Source organism: Myotis nattereri (assembly GCF_964212035.1).
Source record: "Myotis nattereri genome assembly, chromosome: 3".
Classification (NCBI taxonomy): domain Eukaryota; kingdom Metazoa; phylum Chordata; class Mammalia; order Chiroptera; family Vespertilionidae; genus Myotis; species Myotis nattereri.
In genome coordinates, this window is record NC_138077.1 from 195,067,280 (window position 1) to 195,087,213 (window position 19,934).

A 19,934-nucleotide genomic window follows, 5' to 3' on the forward strand; every position below is an offset into this window, starting at 1 on the left:
GCCAGCAGCGCAAGCTTCAGCCGGCCCTTGTTACCTGAGCCTCGGGCGCCCTGGATGGCTGAGGGGACGAGGGGACAGGGACAGTGGAGGCAGGCATGCGGCAAGGCTGGTGCCTGCTGCCCCGGTAGGGCTGAGGAGACTGGGCGCCGCTATCTTGTGGCCGCCATCTTTGAGGGCAGGGCAGTCAATTAGCATATTCCCTCCTTATTGGCTGTGGGTGCCACCATCTTTGCGACAGCATGAGGGGCAATTAGCATATTCCCTCTTTATTGGATAGGATATTCAACTACAGCCAGATGTAAAAAGATGCAAATGTTAATGGACAATTATGTTAGTTTTTACTACTTCCTAAAGAGCTAAGTCTTGATTCTTTCCCTCTTTTTTTGTGATTTTAACTTTCTTCTTCACTCCTGAGATTTTGAAAATGGAAAGCACCCAGGTTTGTATGCAACCCTGGAGTATTTGGGGGTCACATCCCCATATTTTGGCTCCCCTGCCATTTGATTCATTTATTTGAGCTTCTACTTGCCCAGTACATACAAAGTAATGTACTTTTATAGACTATTTTAAAATCCATTGAGTATCCATCAACCGATGAGTGATGAAACAACATGTGTTATGGAGTATGTGGCCACCAAAAAGGATGGGATACCTGATTCGTGCTTCAACAAGGATGAACCTCGGAAGCACGATGCTCAGTAAAGTAGCCAGTCACCAAAGGCCACGTGTTATACGATCCACTTACAGGAACTGTCCAGAACAGGCGGAGCCACAGAGACAGAGGGAAATCGGGACTGCCTGGGCTGGGGGAGTTGAGGGGGATGTGGGTGGGCTTCTCTTGAGGGGATGAGAACGTCCTGCGTCGACTGTCTTTCTTGGTGCACAACTGCGCAAAGGTACTGAAGATACTACATTGTACATGCTGGAGGGTAGATATTTAGTATGTGAATAATTTCCCAGTAAGTCTGCTAGAGAAAACACACCCCATGAGGCTACTCAGGATCCCTCTCCCTGGGCTCAAGGCCATCTGACAGAGGAGCTGTGCAGGTCCTGGCAGACTGATCAGTGGAAGAGGGATTCAGCAGAGTCGTCTTCGAGTTCCATTCCCATCACCTGAGATGGTATGACTTCGGAACAATGTATCTAACCTTCCTAAGTCAGTGTTCTTAGTTGTAAAATACACCTAGTTATACCCTCCTGTGAGACTCCCGTTAATAATAAGTGAGACAGCATGTGAGGCACCGTATCAGAGAAGCTCTGTAGAGGTTTCCTTCTCCGGCCTTTGCAATGGAGCGCATTTAAGCAGGCATGACAGAGCTTGAAACATACATTTGAAGCAACTTTCCCATCAGAATATCTCGGTGAGCAAAACCGAAAGAACAGCTCCCACTTAGCAAAATGCTATGGGGTCAAACAGGAGAAACAGAAAAGTCAAAAACTATGCCTGAAAGCTATTCAAAGCTCACCTGGGAGAAATAACTGAAATCCTTTGCATATAGCATCGGGGGAATGAATACTCCAAAGTACACCCTCACCCGAGCACAGCAGTGTGACGCCCCGCAGCGCGTCCCTCAGAACTAGAGACACGTGCTGCTGCTCCCTCGAGGAAGTGGGCTCCAAAGGACTGTGGTTTCTGCCGCGGCCGGTCTTGCTCACCCTTCTGTTCTCTCTTCGCCAGGTTTTGAACTCATCAAATGTGAGGACCCGGGAACCCCCCAGTTTGGCTACAAGGTTCACGACGGAGGCCAGTTTGCAGGGAGTTCTGTGTCCTTCGGCTGTGACCCTGGGTACAGCCTGCGGGGCAGCGAGGAGCTGCTGTGTCTGAGCGGGGAGCGCAGGACCTGGGACCGACCTCTCCCCACTTGTGTCGGTAGGAGACCCCTTGCTTGCCATTGTCATCCATTTAGCAAGTGAGACCAGAGCCGAGTCAGGCCCCCAGATTCGTAACGCTGGTGACAGAGGAGAGGGAGAAGGGTAGACAAGAAAGAATTGGGCGGAGCCTGGGTCCAGGGCTTCCTGCAACCTCAAGACTCGAATGAGTCTCTAGCTCATGCTGGGCCTCAATTTCTCTGTTGGCTGTGCTTCCTTTTCTGGGGAATGTTGAAAGAAAGGGTACGGTCATTTTAAGAAGGAATAGAACAATGAACTAGCGTCTCCCTAAGCCTGGGTGCTTCCAGGATGTCAGCAGAGGCTCTCGGAAGCCTTATCCACATGCCACAGACTGGAGAAGCCTGACCCAAGGCAGAGTGTGAAATTGGCAAAACACGCCATTCTGTCTGTCTGGCCTTTCATCTTCCACCTTTCACCCAGCTCCCTGCAATGTTACTCCACTGGCTGTGTCCTGCTCCCCAGCCCCAAACAGCAGGCCTGCCTTCTCTCCATCCCCACCCCTTGTCCCACCACCTCAGTGTGTCTGCAGCACTGGCTAATCTCACAGGAACAAAACACCCACTGGGAAAACATCTGAGGGCCTACCAAGGGCCATGTGACAGGATTGGTGCCAGCATGTGTGGAGGCAGAGAAACACAAAAAGAAAGAAGAAGGCATTTTTCCCTGCCTTTGGGGAGCCCATACTCTAGCAGGGAGAACAGACACATGAGCAGATTATTAATAATACACGATAAGCACGGTAAGAAGAGTTACATGCCAAGTGTTGGAGGCTGTGAGAAGGGTTTCCATAGGAGGTGATATTTCAGTTGAGACTTTGAAAGATGCGTAAGAACTCACCAGCAAGCGGAGTGGGGTGGGTCGGTGGCCCCGGGCATGTGCGAGGGCTGGGGAGTGCACCGGTGTGGTGGACAGTGTTAACAGCCAATAGTCTTTTCCCTTAGACAATTACATTTTTTAATTTTTTTTTAATTTTGTTTTATTGCTTAAAGTATTATAAAGAGTATTACATATGTCTCCTTTTTTTCCCCCCCTTGACATTCCCCCGGCCTCCTGTACCCCCCAGTGTCTTGTGTACATTGGTTATGCTTATATGCATGCATACAAGTCCTTCGGTTGATCTCTTACCCCCACCCCCGCAACCCTCCCCGGCTTTCCCGCTGTAGTTTGACAGTCTGTTCGATGCTGCTCTGCCTCTGTATCTATTTTTGTTCATCAGTTTATAATGGTCTTTATTATCCATAAATTAATGAGATCATGTGGTATTTTTCTTTCATTGACTGGCTTATTTCACTTAGCATAATCCCTGTGTTCATAGCAGCACAATTTATCATAGCTAAGATTTGGAAACAGCCTAAGTGCCCATCAGCAGATGAGTGGATTAGAAAACTGTGGTACATCTACACAGTGGAATACTATGCTGCTGTAAAAAAGAAGGAATTCTTAGACAGTTACATTTTAGCAGGATCTTCAACACTGTTAGACAGCAGTGTCCAAAGGCAAGGAGTTTAAGCCTCTAGGCCAGGGTAGTGGCCTCCACACAGCCTCTAGATCAGCGGTTCTCAACCTGTGGGTCGCGACCCCTTTGGGGGTCTAACAACCCTTTCACAGGGGTCACCTAAGAAAATTGGAAAACACATATATAATTACATATTGTTTTGTGATTAATCACTATGCTTTAATTATGTTCAATTTGTAACAATGAAATTGGGGTCACCACAACATGAGGAACTATATTAAAGGGTCGCAGCATTAGGAAGGTTGAGAACCACTGCTCTAGAGTCTTTCCCTCTCTGTGTTTGAGGTTGACTCAGTCTGCAGTCATGCCCCATCCTCTCTTCCTGCATCCCTGTTTTCATCCCCTTCTTTCACGCATGTGCCAGACCCTGTACTAGGCCCCAGGAATTGAGGAGAGCAGGTCCCAGCCAGCGAGGGAGACACATGCATAAGCAGACACAGATAGAATGCCGCAGGCAAGCCAGAGCGAGCAGAGTGTGAAGGAGAGATGATGATTCACATTATAGGCCAATTACTTGCTTGCCAAAAGGATTCACTGTAAGGTTCTTTTGCCAGTTGGACCGAACTTTGAGGAAGCGCTCAAGCAGTGCTAGTAAGAATATTTATACTTTGAAACTCAGAGGCCTTCCCCACTGGGACTCCCTCAGACCCCACTCGGGGGAGTGAGGCTATGTATTTGGGATTATGGGTGTATATTTTTACACATGTCACATCATTGTAGACTTTATCGAGGTCTACCAGCAATGACTACTGTGACTTACACATCCAGGTGTGTGCTTCATTGGTGAGTGTGTGTCACAGCCCAATGGGGGCAGCCAGGGTTCTGAGATGGGAATAAGGGGCAGGACCAGGAAGATCAGAGTCCAGTCGTCTTGACAGTGACTCTGCTGCAGGCTGGCCACCTCCGAGAATGTGGCCTGTGAGGAGAGCAGCAGTGTGTCCTCCGGAAGTGACCCCAGTGCTGCTCCTCTGAACGCTCGCTTTCTCCAAAGCCAGAGGGGCTTCTCCATCTGGAGTACGGAAGGGAGCTCTAGCCAAGGACATGGTCATTTCCTGCCGCCTTTCTAGCTTCCTCTTCTATTTGTGGGGCTGACAGTCTTTCTCTCCACAACTTAATGGTCATCCTCTCTCCCCACCCTGCTCGCTGCTATGGGCCCATTCCATCCTGCATCTGTCGACCAGGTTGGCATCGCCCATCCCCACAGCACCACAGAGCAAGAACTCGAAGTGAGGCTGGAGCAGAGAATCTGGTCTCAGGAGCACTGGCAGGGAGTCCCTCCCCCAGCCCTGGCTGAGTGGTCCCGTGTCCAGTCATAGTGCCCTGGACTTCCTTAATGGGTCCATTAGAGCAGCAGGTGAAGGCCAGTCTTCTGTTTATGACGTTGATCCCATCTTCTGTTTCTTCCAGGATCTTGTCCATCAATCATTACCTTTTCTGAAAGCTCTTCAACCCTTCATTTTCATGCTCCCTTGATTCAGACCTTTATCATAATTGGCCTGGGAAGCAATAAGTTTTTTTTTCATTCATTGGATCATCCACCCATCTATTCATTTGATAAGCATTTATTAAAACATCTCTCATGTGCCAAACACTGTACTAGACACTTGATGTGAAAATATGGATAAGACAAGGTTTCTGCTGCCAAGGAGCTTATAGCTGTGTGGAGGAGGTAGACATGATAATAGCATGTTGCACGTACTGTGATATAATCTGTTCATGCACCGTATGCATGTACCATATTTGTTTATCCATTGACCAGTTGATGGACATGTGGGTTGTTTCCAGTTTTGGGTTATTATGAATAATGCCACTGTGATCATTTGGGTACAAGTTTTTGTGTGAAAGTATGTTTTCATTTCTCTTGGGTATATACCTAAGCACAGAATGGCTGGGGTTTATATGATAACTATGTTTAATTCTGAGGTACTATGAAACTGCTTTCCAAAGGGGCTGCACCATTTTAGATTCTCACCAGCAATGGATGAGGGTTCCAGTTTCTCCTCATCCTCTCCTACACTTGTTAGTGTCTGTCTTTTTCATTTTAGCCACACTTGCAGGTGAGAAGTGGCATCTCATTATGATTTTAATTTGCATTTCCCTAGCGATTGCTGATGTGAAATACCTCTTTATGTGCCTCTTTGCAGGAATGTCTATTCAAATCCTTTGCCCGTTTTCTTTCCATTTTTAAATTGGGTTGTTTGTCTTTTCACTGTTGAGTTATAGTTCTTTGTAGATCTGAATACAAGTCCCACCCAGGGGCATTCTGTATGCGGAGCCCAGTCCCCTGGAATGAATGAGAGGGACTCAGGGACATGGAAAAGAGGAAGCACCAAGTGGTCACTGGCAGCACAGGCCACCCCATGAAGCTCACTCTTTTGGGATTTCTTTCAGCTGAGTGTGGAGGGACAGTGAAAGGAGAGCTGTTGGGGCAGGTGCTGTCACCCGGTTATCCAGCTCCCTATGAACACAATCTCAACTGCATCTGGACCATCGAGGCTGATGCTGGCTGCACCATTGGGTAAGTGTCTGGCTGGCCAAGTGACCATTTAGGGGAATCATCACCAGCCACTCAGCTGTTAGCCAGTCCCACCCACCTCACCTGGCGGCCCTGTGAACAGCAGGGGTGTAGGACCCCAGGCTTGGGCTGGGCCCATGGAGAACCTGGAAAGGCCAATCTCGGCCACACAGGGCTGCCACCCAAGTTCATACGACTCTGTGGTCTAGATGGCACAGTTACAGCAGAGTGACTGAGGGCATGGGCTTGATATCATGTGAACCCCAGTTTGAATCCCAGGACCTTGGCTGAGTCTTATCCTCTGAGTCTTACTATCTCCTCTGGATTGTGGGTTATAATGCCAACTTCTCAGGATATAGCACTTAAAAGAGATGCTGTATGCATTGTGCTCAGCACAGTACTTGGAACATGGTAAATATTTAACAGTGGCTCTGTGGTCGTTTCTCTGACAGCAGTAAGGGTCAGCTTAAGTTGTATGAGCCAGATTACTTCTCTTTCTCAGTCTGAATTTCCTCAACTGTAAAATGAGGACAAAATTCTTACGGTTTAGGGTTGTGGAGAGAACAATTACAACATCCAACAAGGAAAGTCGGAAGAAAGAAAAAGGAAGGGAGGAAGGAAGGTTGGCTCAGGTGTAAAGGTCGTTATATGATTAATCTATATAATAAAAGCCTAAACAACCGTTACAGCGGAACTACCAGAATAACCGGTCACTAGGATGCACACTGACCACCAGGGGGCAGACGCTTAATGCAAGAGCTGCCCCCTCGTGGTCAGTGCTCTGTGGGAGCACCACTCAGCCAGAAGCTGGGCTTGCAGCTGGCGAGTGCAGCGACGGGGGCGGGAGCCTCCCCCGCCTCTGTGCCTCTGTGGCAGTGCTAAGGAGCAGTGAGTCGAGCAGTAAGGAGCAGTGAGCAGGCAGGCAGTAAGGAGCAAGGGGTCCGAACTGCGAGAGGGATGTCTGACTGCCGGCTTAGGTGGATTTCCCCTGAGAGGTCCCACGCTGCAAGAGGACAGAGGCCGGGCTGAACCACCCCTCCATCCCCATGCACAAATTTCATGCACCAGGCCTCTAGTACAGGGGTGGGCAAACTTTTTGACTCGAGGGCCACAATGGATTCTTAAACTGGACCGGAGGGCCGGAACAAAAGCATGGATGGAGTGTTTGTGTGAACTAATATAAATTCAAAGTAAACATCATTACATAAAAGGGTACGGTCTTTTTTTTTTTTTTTTTTTTTTTTAGTTTTATTCATTTCAAAAGGGCCGGATCCGGCCCGCGGGCTGTAGTTTGCCCATGGCTGCTCTAGTACATCCATAATAGTCTCTCAGTAAATATGAAATGAGCATTGAATGAATCAAGAGCATAAAGACTCATTTACTTTAGTGTTCAGGTATGCAAATCAGGAAGAGGTCTTCCCCTTTTCCACCTTGGAGCATTGCTCATTCGTGCACTCACTTCATTCATTCAGGTAACAACTCTGTTTAATACCTGGCAGTGCCTGTGCAAGGTGCTGGCCTTGTGCAGATGAATGAGATCCTGTCACTGTTGACAGAGAGGAGAAGAGTGTGCGCAGAGTGAGGTGAGGGCATAAGGAGGGGTATGAAGAGGGGTTGCCAGGTGGCCAAGGAGAAGGATTGGTGCGAGGGGAAAGGCCTTCTGCGCAGAGGAATTGACTCAGGTATTCAGGCAGGCAGCAGTGGGAGATAATGCTGGGGAGCCTGCTGTGGCCCAGCTTGGGGTTGCGATGCGGGGCCTGGACCTGTCGGCAGCCTGCGGGAGAGCATGGGATCCACTGGGTCCGGGACCCTAGTGAGGAAACTGCCTCCAGAATGTGGGTGGGTGAAGAGGCCTGAACCTCGCTGGTCACAGTGGGGATGAAGAAGGAACCAATGCAGGAGACGTGTAAGTGGTCACCCAGCTGATCTCCCTCTCCTCATAAACATGGAAACTGAGGTTTCTTCTGTGTCCCCATGTCTTGTTGTGTAGCACACAGTGTAAACTATACAGACAGGTGGAGAGAAGAGCACACCCAGAACCTGCGGACCTGCCACCATTGCGAGTACTTCGTCATATTTGCTTGCTTGCTTTTCCCTTTTCTGTTCATCCTTTTTTCTCTTTCTTTTCTGAATCGCTCAAAAATGCATGGTGGACCTGACACTTCATTCCTACATACTTGGCAGCATCTTCTAAAGAGAAGGATGCACTCCTCGGGAAGCAACGTTAGCCTGCCCAGGACGAATGAAGGTTTAGCACAAGGTCTGGGGGAGAGCAGAGCAGACAGGAGCGGCTGACAGCGACAGTACGGGCGCAGTGACAGGAGTTCTGGGCAGGATGGGGACCATGATCACTTAGGGCAACAGTGGGCGTGGGGTGGGCTGGGAGACCAGGGGTGCCCCTCTTAGCTGTCAGAGAGAGAGAACCCAGACACATACAGGCAGTGTCCTCTCCCGTGTGACACGGCAGGAACTGTGAAGTCACGGGGCATGCAAGTGTGTGTGAGGACCCAAGGTGGGAATAGCAGGGAGAAGGTGAGGACGGGTCAGTCTGTCACATGGAAGGCTTCTTGAAGCCAGTGCCAAGTGAGCAGAGATGGGCTTCCCAGATGCCCTGAGAGCTGCCCAGAGATGGAGATGATTGACAGCTCATCTTCCCCTTCTCGTTCAGCCCCCGCCCCAGCTTGCCTTCCCAGTGTGTGCGGCAAAGATGGGCACTTTGTACTCAGCGCGTCTTCTCTGTTCCTCTCCCTTCTCTCCCTCTCCCCCTCTCTCCCTCCTTTTCTCTTCCACTCTCCCTCTCTCCTCTTTCCCCCTTTCTCTGTCTCTCTCCCTTGCCATCCCCACACACCCCTCACTTGGGTAACCAGCAGCAAATGTAAGGTGATTTATCATTCGACCGGAATTAAGACAAACACATTTAGCCCCTTTTGTGTTGGAGTTTTTATTCAGAGTAAGCTTTCGTTATTATTTCTTAAATGTGAATATCTTTATAGACTTTTTATAAGAATCGATACTCTTTTTTAAGAATTCAAAATGCAAACAAGAGAGATGTTTATCAAGTAGAAATCAGAAGTCCCCACAATCTCACTCGGTTCTCCTCCCACACTATCGATAGCCGTGCCACTTGGCATGCCAATATGACATGAAGCAAATGCAACAGACGTGGTTCCCAAAACAAGGTCATCTCTATGCGTGGCTCACTCATCTGGTATTTGTTTCACTATTTAGTCATGTATCACCATCTTATTGTGCCAATATATATAGATCAGCCTCTTCCTGTTTGACGGCTGCAGGGAATGCTAATACGCGCACAACCATAATTTATTCAACGGCTCCTCTGTTGATAAAGTGGATATTTTCAGGTTTTCACGCCAGTAAACATCCTTACACATGAATCTGTGAACAGTCGCTCAGTTGTTTTCTTAGGATATATTCTTGAAAGACAAATACAAGATGCGTGACCTCAAATTTCCCTCTAGCGGTGCAGCGATTTCCTCTCCACCAGAAGCCTGCACCTCCACACGGCACCTCCGCGGTGGCCAATCCCAGCGGCGTTCACCAGTTTGGTGAACAAAATGATATTAAATGGTCTTTGCTGCTTCAGGTTCTTTGGATATGTTCCTTGGGGGAGTTTATGTTTTTCATATAGAGCGTTCAACTCAGTTCATTTCTAAATAGTCTATCATTTCAGTTTAGATTTCTTTTTAACCTGAGCATTTAAGAATGTTTTAGAAGTTACTAAGTGGTTACATATGATCTTTTGTTGTTATTTTTATTTTTACTGCATTGTACCCTTTTTGCTTTTTGAATTTTTGTCTCATGTTCTATGAATGTCCGAAGTGAAAAGAATATAGGGGTTTATGTATTTCTTTTACATCAAGTGTATTATGCTTTCTTTCAAACAAACAATATGCTTTTTCATTGTTTTTCTTTATTTTCAACTCTTCTGTTGTTAGCAGACTTGATTTAATGGGCTTGGTCTTCCCTCTAGTGATTTGAAAGTTCTAGATCCTGTTTTTATTCTGCCAGTGATTTTGTCTTTTCATTAATTCTGTTTTCAACAATATTTATCCTGGTATTTCTCCCCCTTTCTTTTGGAAACCTTGTTTTTACTTTTGTTTCTGTTTCCAAGAAGCTGTGTTTTTTGTTTACTGATTGCTCTTGGCAGCCTATTTTTGTTTTTATCCGTGGTTATCGTCTTGCATCTCTCTGAGAACATTACTATGTTTCGTTTTTACAATGTCTCCCACTTTTCCCTGCATTAACTGCATTGTACGGTTGGACCATGTGGTCTGGCTATTCAGCTGGATTCCTTTGAAGAGCTGATTCTCTTTACATCCTGAGTTTTGTCATTTATTCAGTATCAATTTGTAGCTGAGACCTGGGCTCTGGCACCAGACCGCCTGCCATGCCTCTAGCTGGGTAGCTTAGGAAGCTCTGCAAGCAGCACTCTGAGCCTCAGTTCTCTCATCTGCAAAATGGGGATTTAAAATAGTGCCTGCCACCTCAGTTTGCCATGAGGATTAAGTTAGTTAACATAAGCACTTAGAACAGTGCCTGGCATGTGACTCCCAAGTGATGAGCGGGCCCTCCAGGAGGCAGGCAGGTGGTTGTGGTTGTGGTTGTGAAACACCCTCTGAGCACAGCAGGCTGTCGGTTACCCCTCAGTCACAGGTGGTGGGTGTCAGGCTATTGGTGGGAGCAGGTGTCAAGCAGCCCCCCCTTTGGGTGTGCCAGATGGGAGAGGATGGGAGACAGCCCACAGGCCAGGCCCTGAGGCTGTTCCCAGGGGCACAGACAAGAGAAAGCTTGCGGATGCCTCCCCCCACTCTGACCCAGCCCCGACCAAGTGTGGGGAGTGGCCAGAGGGATGTGAGGTCAAGCTCAGCCCAGAAAGTGGGCAAGGAGAGTCCCCTTCCAGAATTGCCCAGGAGGGACCATGGTCAGGCTGACCCTTCCTGGATGTGCACTCAGACCCGCCTGGAACAGGGACACCTGCGGCATTGTGTCCTGACAGCCGGGAATGGGGCAGGTTGTTGATGAACTCCGTCCAGGCTTGGCAGCTGGTAGCAGGAGAGCAGACCCTCGAGCTACACCTGCCACCTCGCTTGCTTCGTGGTCAGTATATAGAACATGGACATTTTATCCCATGTGGTGGGACCTCTTCTCAATTTCCACTGTTGGGCTGGAATTTTCCTTTTTCTAATCAGTGGACCAGCTCAGATGAAAATTTCTGAAGAGAGGGAAGCAATGCCTTTTTCTGTCTGTCCTGCCCTCTCCCCAACATTTATCAAACACCTGCAGCCTACTCGGTTCTGGATCGGTTATGGCGGGGCCCATTTTATAAATGAGCTCATTGACGCCCAGAGAGGATGACTGTCTCACAGTTAGCCAGGAAGGTGGGTTTCCATCCCGTCTGTCTAGCCCTAGTCTTTCCTCTTCCCAGCCTGCCATTCGGACCCTGCTTTAGTGCCAGTGAGCAGAACACGAGCACCTTGTGTTCTTGAGCTCCCTCCCTGTGCCCAGCTGTGTAGGCTGTGCCGTGGGAAACACGCAGGTCAGCCCACGGCTGGCTCTTGTCTTCCAGGGGCTCACATGTTTGGGGGAAATAGTCAAACAGGTGCTCCAAGACAAGGTAGATGCTGTAAGCAAGTCAAGTTCAGTAACAGAGCAGAGAGAGAGAGAGACGTTCTGTCTGGAGGTACAGAGGCGAACATTCCAATTGAGGGGAAGGAGAGTAAAGGCACGAACACAGGGGATATAGGGTCTGTCCACGAGACAGTCCTCCCTTGATGTGGCTGGAGCCTGCATGGGGCTCGGGGGTGGGGGAGGGTAAAAAGTTTCTTGAGGAGAAAAGGGTCTCTGAATGGATTTCTCACTGTAACGAGGACTCACTGGAATATTGAGAAGACAGTAATGACATTCCGTTCAATTAAAAATCCTGGAGCATTTACTCAGTGGCGGGCATTCTGCCAGGCTCTGAGCATATAAATATGAATACGAAACAGTCTTTCCCCCTTGAAGACCTCGGTCTTGCAGACAGACGCTCTAGGGTTAGGAATGGAAACAGGACGGCCTACCAGCGTGGCGTGGGCAGACGGAGGTCCACGCTTCTCCCAGAAGGAGCCTCTGCAGGTCCCATCCAGGCCTGCGCTCAGGATGCGGTTCCTGTCCTCCGGCTCCGCCCACCTGGCAGCTGCTCCAGCTCCAGGCATTCTGTCTGGGTTCCAGTTTCCAAGAAGAGGGAAGGGCACAGAGCCTTCTCCTCGTGAGAGTGTGCGTCTTTATTCGGGAAGAGCCACCATCCTTAGAGACATCATCCCACATCTCATTAGTTGGAACTCGCCAGGCCTGGCTGAGGGAAAGCAGGAAGTCAATTTGGTTTTGCTTTTAGAGCAGTGGTTCTCAACCTTTCTAATGCTGCAACCCTTTAATACAGTTCCTCATGTTGTGGTGACCCCCAACCATAAAATTATTTTCGTTGCTACTTCATAACTGTAATTTTGCTACTGTTATGAATCGTAATGTAAATATCTGATATGCAGGATGTATTTTCATCGTTACAAATGGAACATAATTAAAGCATAGTGATTGATCACAAAAACAATATGTATTTATATATGTGTTTTCCGATGGTCTTAGGCGACCCCTGTGAAAGGGTCGCGACCCACAGGTTGGCGGCCCACGGGTTGAGAACCGCTGATTTAGAGTTTCAGAAGGAAAGACAGACAGAGGGGAGGTTTGGAGCACAATAGGAAAGCGTTTGCAGGAATAGTTCATGATTCCGGGTGGCAGCGGGGGGCAGGGTACCCCCAGACGAAGTGCTGGCCTCGCTGCATCTAAATGGCAGTTGCAGTTCCCCATGCAGGTGGAGGGGAGGCCCTTCCAAACATGTGGAGGGAAGGACAGCCAAAATGCACAGCTGCTCGGGAAAAGGTCGTTGTCTGGCGTGAATCAGTGTTGCCGCTTCGGGAAGATCAGGGGCAGCCACACAGAACCAACTGGCTGTGAAGCCGGAGAGGAGTCCAGTGTAACTGTTAGAGGTGCCTGGTAACGTTCAGAAGAACTGGGTCTTGTTTCCTGAGGACAGATCGTGCTGGGGTTGAAAGCTCTGTGGTCTGCCTCCATGGAGGGGGAGGCATGGAAAGGGGAGGGACAGTCCTTTGCAAGCGAGCTTTCCCTAAAGACACTGGGGCCCGTGCAGAGTGGAGAACTTATTGTTCCTGGGCGCTCTGATTTCTGCTTCTAACACCCATGTGGTCATAAAGCTCATTTTAGCTAATAGTCCTAGTTGGTTGATTTTTAATCATAGGGATTAATGCAGAGGGCAACCTGGAAACTCCGTTCTTGGCTGTCAGTCTCAAAGCAGAGGGCTTACCACAAGGGTGGAGCAGAGTGTTGATTAACCAGAACCCCTGCCTGGTGGAGCTTGTCTTCCTGGGAGGGTGCTGGACTAGACACAACATCTGGCTGTGCCTGCAGCCCAGACTCCCCCACTGCAGCTTCGTATCTGCCACAGGGCGCCGGTCCCCACCATGCTCAGGGCTGCTTCCCTCTCACCAGCGAGCGGGCAGCTGGCCCAGAGGAGGCAGAAGGCACCAGAAGTGGAGCTTCTGTTCACAGCTCTTGCCAGGAATTGTGGCCGCAGGTTGAGCAGCTTCCAGAAGGTTTACCCATGAGCAGTGGCAGTAAGCTAAATCTTAAACAGAGAGGGTCCGTGTACTTGCACTGTGAGAGCTGACTCCTGAGGGAATGCAGCAGCTAAGCCTGTACACGGGCATATTCCTTTGTCAGAGTTAAGGTTTCAACAGATCGGGGAATAGTCAAAAGGAACACAGAAGGTGTTTGAAGAAGACACTGTGGGTAGCCCGGTGGGTATGAATGCAGCTGTAAGCGTGCTGGTGCTCTCTGGCAATTTCATTTTTCACGGATGACCTCTAGAAAAAGAAGCACGGAGCACTTCAAATTATCCAAGAAAATAATCCAGCTGATCGACACTGGAGGCTTGCGTTGGCCACACATGAGCTTGACCGCCGGTTTACAGTCCCGGGAATGAATTCCCACACCTCTCGGGAAAATAAACAGTTCAACCAAAGAAATGCAGGATGTTGGTGGGCCACACTGGACCAGCATAGATCCCTCCTTTCCAAAAGGTAATTAATACGCAAGCCAGACAAATAAAATCAACTGTGTGTCACTAAAACATAGCATTCTAAAAAAAAACCCCAACATTTTCCTAAAGAAATAGAAACATATTTTCTGAAAAGATTTTCTAATAGTAGACAGAAGGAAATTTAAATGAGTAGATAATCTCATTTAAACATAAGAAATAGGGTTGATAAGTAGCAGAAGATGGATGAGGAAGTGGGCGAGGGGAGCTTCTGAGATGGAAAGACAGTGATGGAGATAAGTAGATGATGCAAAGAAACTAAATACATGATAACACTTAAAACCCACAGTAGCAGGATTTGCCTCGTAAGAAACATGACCATTGAAGTAGGAACCTCCTGGAGAATCTCTCTGAGACTGCAAAAAAAAATTACGAAGGTATGAAAGTAATGAAAGAAGAGTTGCCAACTATGGAAGACAGAGTGCCAGTCCAGGCAGATAAATGAAAGGGGAACAATGAGCAGATAGAGCAGAAGGTATAATAAAATACAAAATGTCAACTAACTCCCCGAGAAGGGGGTGTGGGTCGGGCAGTAGGATGGGGTTACCAGTGCTAAAACTTCCTTGGTGAATTGAAAGGACTCCCTGAGATCTAGACAAAATGATGTACATACCAAATGAAAAATAAAAGTGTACCAACCATAATAAAAAAAAATCCCTAAAAGCCCTGGCAGGTTAGAGCATCGGCCTGCACACCAAAGGGTCGCAGGTTCGATTCCTGGCCAAGGGCATGTACCTGGGCTGCAGGTTCGATCCCCAGCCCTGGTTGGGGCACATGTGGGAGGCAACCAATCGATGTGTCTCACATTGATGTTTCTCTCTCTACCTCCTTCCCTCCCATCCACTTTCTCTAAAAAAATCAAAGGAGCCAGGCCGGTGTGGCTCAGTGGTTGAGCGTCAACCTATGAACCAAGAGGTCACAGTTCAATTCCAGGTCATGGCACATGTCCAAGTTGCAGGTTCGATCTTCAGTAGGGGGCATGCAGGAGGCAGCCAATTGATGGTTCTCTCATCATTGATGTTTCTTTCCCTCTCCCTTCCTGTCTCTGAAATAAATAAAAACACATTTTAAAGAGTGTGAAAACTAAGAAATATTGCAAAAAAATAAAATAGTAAGAACACATATAAACAAAAGTATAAAATAGGGTGATGAAAAGAAGCTTGCATTAGCAATACTTGCTAGCTAATGTAACAAATAACCCCCCAATCTCAGTGTTTTAACACAGTAAAGGTTAATTTTTTACTCACTTTCCAGTCCCATGCTGGTCTGCAGTTGGGCAGGGCCTCGGGGTGGGGTTGGAGTTGTCTGCAAGCCCCTTTTATGTGAGAGCCTCCCCATCCTCCAGGGCTCCCTCACATCTGGCCAGCTGGGGAGGGAAGAGAGCGTTTTAAGAGCCAGCGCTTCCTCCCACATCCCACTGGCCAGAGCAGGTATTGCAGGTCCCCTGTCCTGAGGGAGGTGTGCCTCGGAGAAGGAGGATGCAACATTCAGTGATCACATAGCGTCGCCACCACCAAGAACAAACATCAGTTCTGATCGTGAGTGTCACTGACTTTTGTCTGACCACTGCTGTGTGACGTAGGAGGGACCCGGAGGAGGAGAGACAGCCCCTGGAGAGGCCAAGGTTACAGGAGTGCAGGATGGGCCAGCTGCTGGGAGAGCCCATGGACATACGGCCCAGAGCTAAGAGCTGTAGTCTGAGACCCGGTTGAGGGTCAGCAGAGAACCAAGGTCAGGTGGGAGAGCAGAGTGCATGATGCAGATGCTAAGCAAAGGGTCTGCGAAAGGGGTGGGCAGAATGGTGCAGGGGGTGGGGAGTGAGGGGGCATCCCCGAGAGAGGCCCCGGATGATGGCGTACAGGAAAGGGAAACCTCTGTTGTTAGATGTGGAGGAATTACAGACTGACCTGTGGGCAGAGAGAGAGCTATAAGGAGCCATGAGCTGGCACCCGCATGTAAAACTTCCATATTACAAGGTAACCATGATCACATTAAGTAGAGGGGGGTGGGGGAGGATGCTTCTAAAATAAAGAGCAATAAAATACTAAAAATAAACATTTGAGACAAAGAAATGCCATGAGAATACATAATAGCATGAGATCACAATATTGCTTTTAAAAAAAAAAGTCAAGGGGAAAAGAAAACATTAAATGGGACAGAAGGAATTACTTCACGTGATAAAATTCATAGCCCATAGTAATCCTAACAGTCATGAATCTTTATGCACCAAATAACCTACCAAGAAAACATAAAGCAAAATCTGTTGGAAAAACATGGAGAAATGGACAGCCGTAGAGATTTAACAAATCTGTCTGGGTCTAGTAAAAATAAATAGAGCAAATATGGAATTGGCTTTAGGTGATTTTACCCTTTATTGATTTTATACTATGTATCAGAGTCAGTGCAAGGCACTTCACCTGTGATTTCATTTGCAGCGATCCTCTTAGCAACATTGCTGAGTAGGTGGCATTACTGCCATTTTCCGGAGGAGTAAACTGAGGCTCTGGGGGGTTCCCCAATTAGCAATCACGGACCGGGTGTTTGAACCCAGATCTTTGCCTGCACAGCTTCTGGTTTGTTTGTTTGTTTGTTTGCCACTTTGTTATAAAGCCTCTTCAGGAGACATGAGCCTTTCACTTCATGGAAACTGTTTCTCCCAAGAAGGACCAAGGTGCATCTGCCTCTCACAGGGCAGGCTCTAGCTAATGAGAGGCAGTCACAGGGTTTGCATTTACGGAGCGAGGATGAAGAGAAGACAGCTGGTCCAAGGTCACCCAGCAGCTGAGAGTGCTGCACAAGGCAGCAGCCTACCGCTTGCGATTGTGCAGTGCCCGGACCTCCCAGAACGCCTGCCGCTGCAGCAGCTTCAGTGACCGGAAGCCCAGGTTCATGCCTTCACTTACAGAAATAACAAAAGATTCTTTTCTTCTATTGAATACCAGCTGGCTCTAGATGCCAACGCTTGCTTTGGGCTTTGGGCTGTCTTCTCCTTTTTTCTCTGGGTAGCAGGATGCTTTAATTATTATTGTCTGCTATTATGATCATGGTTTAATTGTTTGTTTGCAGCTCAGTAGCTCCGAGGGGGGCATTTTATAAAACAAGTATTATTTTCTCACTGACATGTCCAGTGTCACTAAGGATAATTTAAGCTGCATTCTCATCTGGGGACAGGAGTGATTGCTGACCCTCTTCCCCCTACAGCAGCTGTTCGTGCACACACTGTCTTCCCCCTGATATAAAGATCCGCCGTGGTGGCTCATATGGGGCGGCGTCCCGTGTTCGTGCAGAGCACCCAGGCCCTTTCACATTCTGCGGCCCCGTCAGAGGGCAAGGGAAATCAACATGGCAAGCTGCATGGATTTCTTTTTCTCTTCTCGTTTTTGCGTTTCTCTTGCAATGGATGCAGATGAACCCCCTGTAAGCCATGAGGTGGGCAGTCTCCCAAAAATGCCCAATGTAGTCAAGTTTCCTTCAGACTGAGAGAACTGAGGGCTGGAACCCCAGAAGCAGGTTTTGTCTGTAGACAGCCCTAGAGAGGTGCCGGCTCCTCCGATGAGAATCCGGTGCTCTCTTGGCTTTTCAGATTTAGTCAGGAGGCGGGTTAGTGGACAAGGGCTGCTGGAACAGACTGAATGGCTTAAAGTAGCGAGTTTATTTTCTCACCGTTCTACAGCCTGGAAGTCCAAAATCAAGGTGTCAGTAGGGCCGTGTTTGCTCCGGAGAATCTGAGGAAGAATCTGTTTCATGTCCCTCCTGGCTTCGGTGGCCGCAGGCCCCCTCGGCATCCTTTGGCTTGCGGGCACATCACTCCAATCTCTGCTTCTACCGCCCCTGTGTCTCCTCAGTGTCTCTGTATCCAGATCTCCCTCCCCTTTCTCTTACAAAGACATCCGTCCTTGGACTTGGGGCCCACCCTAATCCAGTGTGACCTCATCTGAACTTGACCTCATTGCACATTCACAGTGCGCTTATCTTTTTGGGGGAAGACAGTTCAACCCACTGACGGTGGTGTGAGGGCGTTGCAGGGCAGGAACCTTCCAGGCAGAGGGGAGTCCCCAAAGCCAGAGAATAAGAGGAAGATGGGTGAAGGTGAGCAGAGTGGGAGAAGGCAGTTGGGGCTGCTCAGGAAGGATTTGGTGGGCCCCCTGCAAAGTCTCGCTCTAATCTGTTGGGAAGGAGGAACCGTGGCTGGGGCGGATGTGTGATTCAGGAAAATCTCCTGGCCCTGGCGGAAAAGGTGGATTGAAAGTCGGGGAGGGGGCCTGGACCCAGGGAGGCCAGGTACACTTTTTAGGCCTCAGTATATGCTGGTCCCCGTCTTGCGATCTCCTTCCTTTCTCAGTTTCCTTGTGCTTTTCTTTCTTTAAAACTCAGACACCTCCTTGATGAAGGTTTCCTTGCTTTTCTCAATTAGAAGACAAAGTTATAAAAGAAAGGCCTTTGGTACCAGAGAGATGTGGTCTGAATACTGCCTCCAGCCCTTACTAGCTGTTGACCCCCTCCCCAAACCCCTCCCTGTGAATTGCCTCAGTTAACCCCTGGGGATTTCAGCTCCCCCATTAGCAAGATGGCAAAATAGACTCTAAAGTGCAGGGGTTCTATGAGAGCATCAGACAATATATATGCAGTATTTGCCACATAGATATTTCTACAAACGCTTCCTTTTCTCCCTCCCCCGTTATTTGGAGAGCACTGTTTACCCCGCTCCTGGAGTACCGAGTGCACATATTGTTATGCTTTGTTGGCTCTTTGAATGAGCAGCAGCAGCCTCTGGGGCAAAGACAGAGCCTTTCACGTTCCCACTGCTCTCAGCGCCGCTGGGCACACAACACACTCAGCCTCTCCCTAGCTTGTGTGTGTCTGTGGCTCAAAGAACTGAGTTCAGTATTTCAAAAGCCCAAAGAAGCCAGATGTTCACCTGCAGGGGAGCGCCCAGGCAACCCAAGATGCCTGGGCCAAAATTAGCCCATCCATCAGAACCTCTGCTGAACATTTTATACACTGATTCCTGTAAGGTAATATGAGCCCTCAGTAAGAGTCCTCACAAATGTGGTTGGTTTGGCAAGGCGTCTTCCCTGGCCATCGTCCAGAATTTCTTATAGGGGTCCCTAGGCCCCTGCAGAGGCCCCTCGATCCATTCTTGCCCATGCCAGTCTCTTCTCACCTGGGCAGCTAGAGTGATCTCTCCATGTAAATCGGCTCCTTCAGGCCCCAGCTTAAAATTCTCCCATGACTGACTTCCCTTAGCCTGTAGAATGAAGTCCCGACTTTTCCCCGACCCAAGGGCCCCGCCTGGCCTGGCCTCGCCTCTGCCTGCCTCTCGTGGCCTCAGTGGCCTTTCCGTCGCTCATACCCTCCAGGCTGGTTCCCTTCCGGGGCCTTTGCACATGCTGCCCTTTATGCCAGCTCTTACCCTACCCTCCCTCCCATTGGCTGGCTCCCTGTGAGCCTCTCATCTTGCTTAAATGTCACCTCGCAGAGAGGTCTTTCCAGCCACTCTGTCTAAAGCAGGTGCTCCCCCTCAGCACAGCGCTCTTACAGCTGATAATCTCTTAATGGGTTTGTGTCTGCGGGAGTACTGCCTGTCTGCAGAAACAACCAGAAGATGACTCCCTGTCTGTCATCCTCACCATGATCTCCCAGCGCCCAGCACGTAGGAGGTCTAAATAAATGAATGCAGTAAGACGTCTGGAACTGCAGCCTCTGTCCTTCGCATTGTTTTTGCATGCAAAGGACCTTGGGCTGCCTCCTCCTGCCACTTCTCTTGACCTCATCAGTGCCAAGCCTTTGACTTTGTCTGATTAGCAGATCAGCTAAGCTGAATGCAATGGGCTGACATTTTT

At 48.8% G+C, this 19,934-nt stretch overlaps 2 protein-coding genes across 2 annotated transcripts in view; both read left to right on the forward strand.

Moving 5' to 3' along the window:
• The window catches only part of LOC308515580 (CUB and sushi domain-containing protein 2-like), a gene marked incomplete at its 5' end in the record, with an annotated part of 62,197 nt that extends 59,676 nt beyond the window's left edge, over positions 1-2,521 (forward strand). Inside the window, one exon of the mRNA XM_081086090.1 lies at positions 1,679-2,521. Within this exon, the coding sequence (XP_080942216.1) occupies positions 1,679-1,914 (236 nt within the window). The 3' untranslated portion in view covers positions 1,915-2,521. The remainder of the gene's footprint in view (positions 1-1,678) is intronic.
• A 1,627-nt stretch (positions 2,522-4,148) lies between these two features.
• Positions 4,149-19,934, forward strand: part of LOC308515581 (CUB and sushi domain-containing protein 2-like) — a gene marked incomplete at its 5' end in the record, with an annotated part of 48,805 nt that continues 33,019 nt past the window's right edge. Inside the window, 3 exons of the mRNA XM_081086091.1 lie at positions 4,149-4,189; positions 4,299-4,420; positions 5,798-5,924. Of these exons, the coding sequence (XP_080942217.1) occupies positions 4,149-4,189; positions 4,299-4,420; positions 5,798-5,924 (290 nt within the window). The remainder of the gene's footprint in view (positions 4,190-4,298; positions 4,421-5,797; positions 5,925-19,934) is intronic.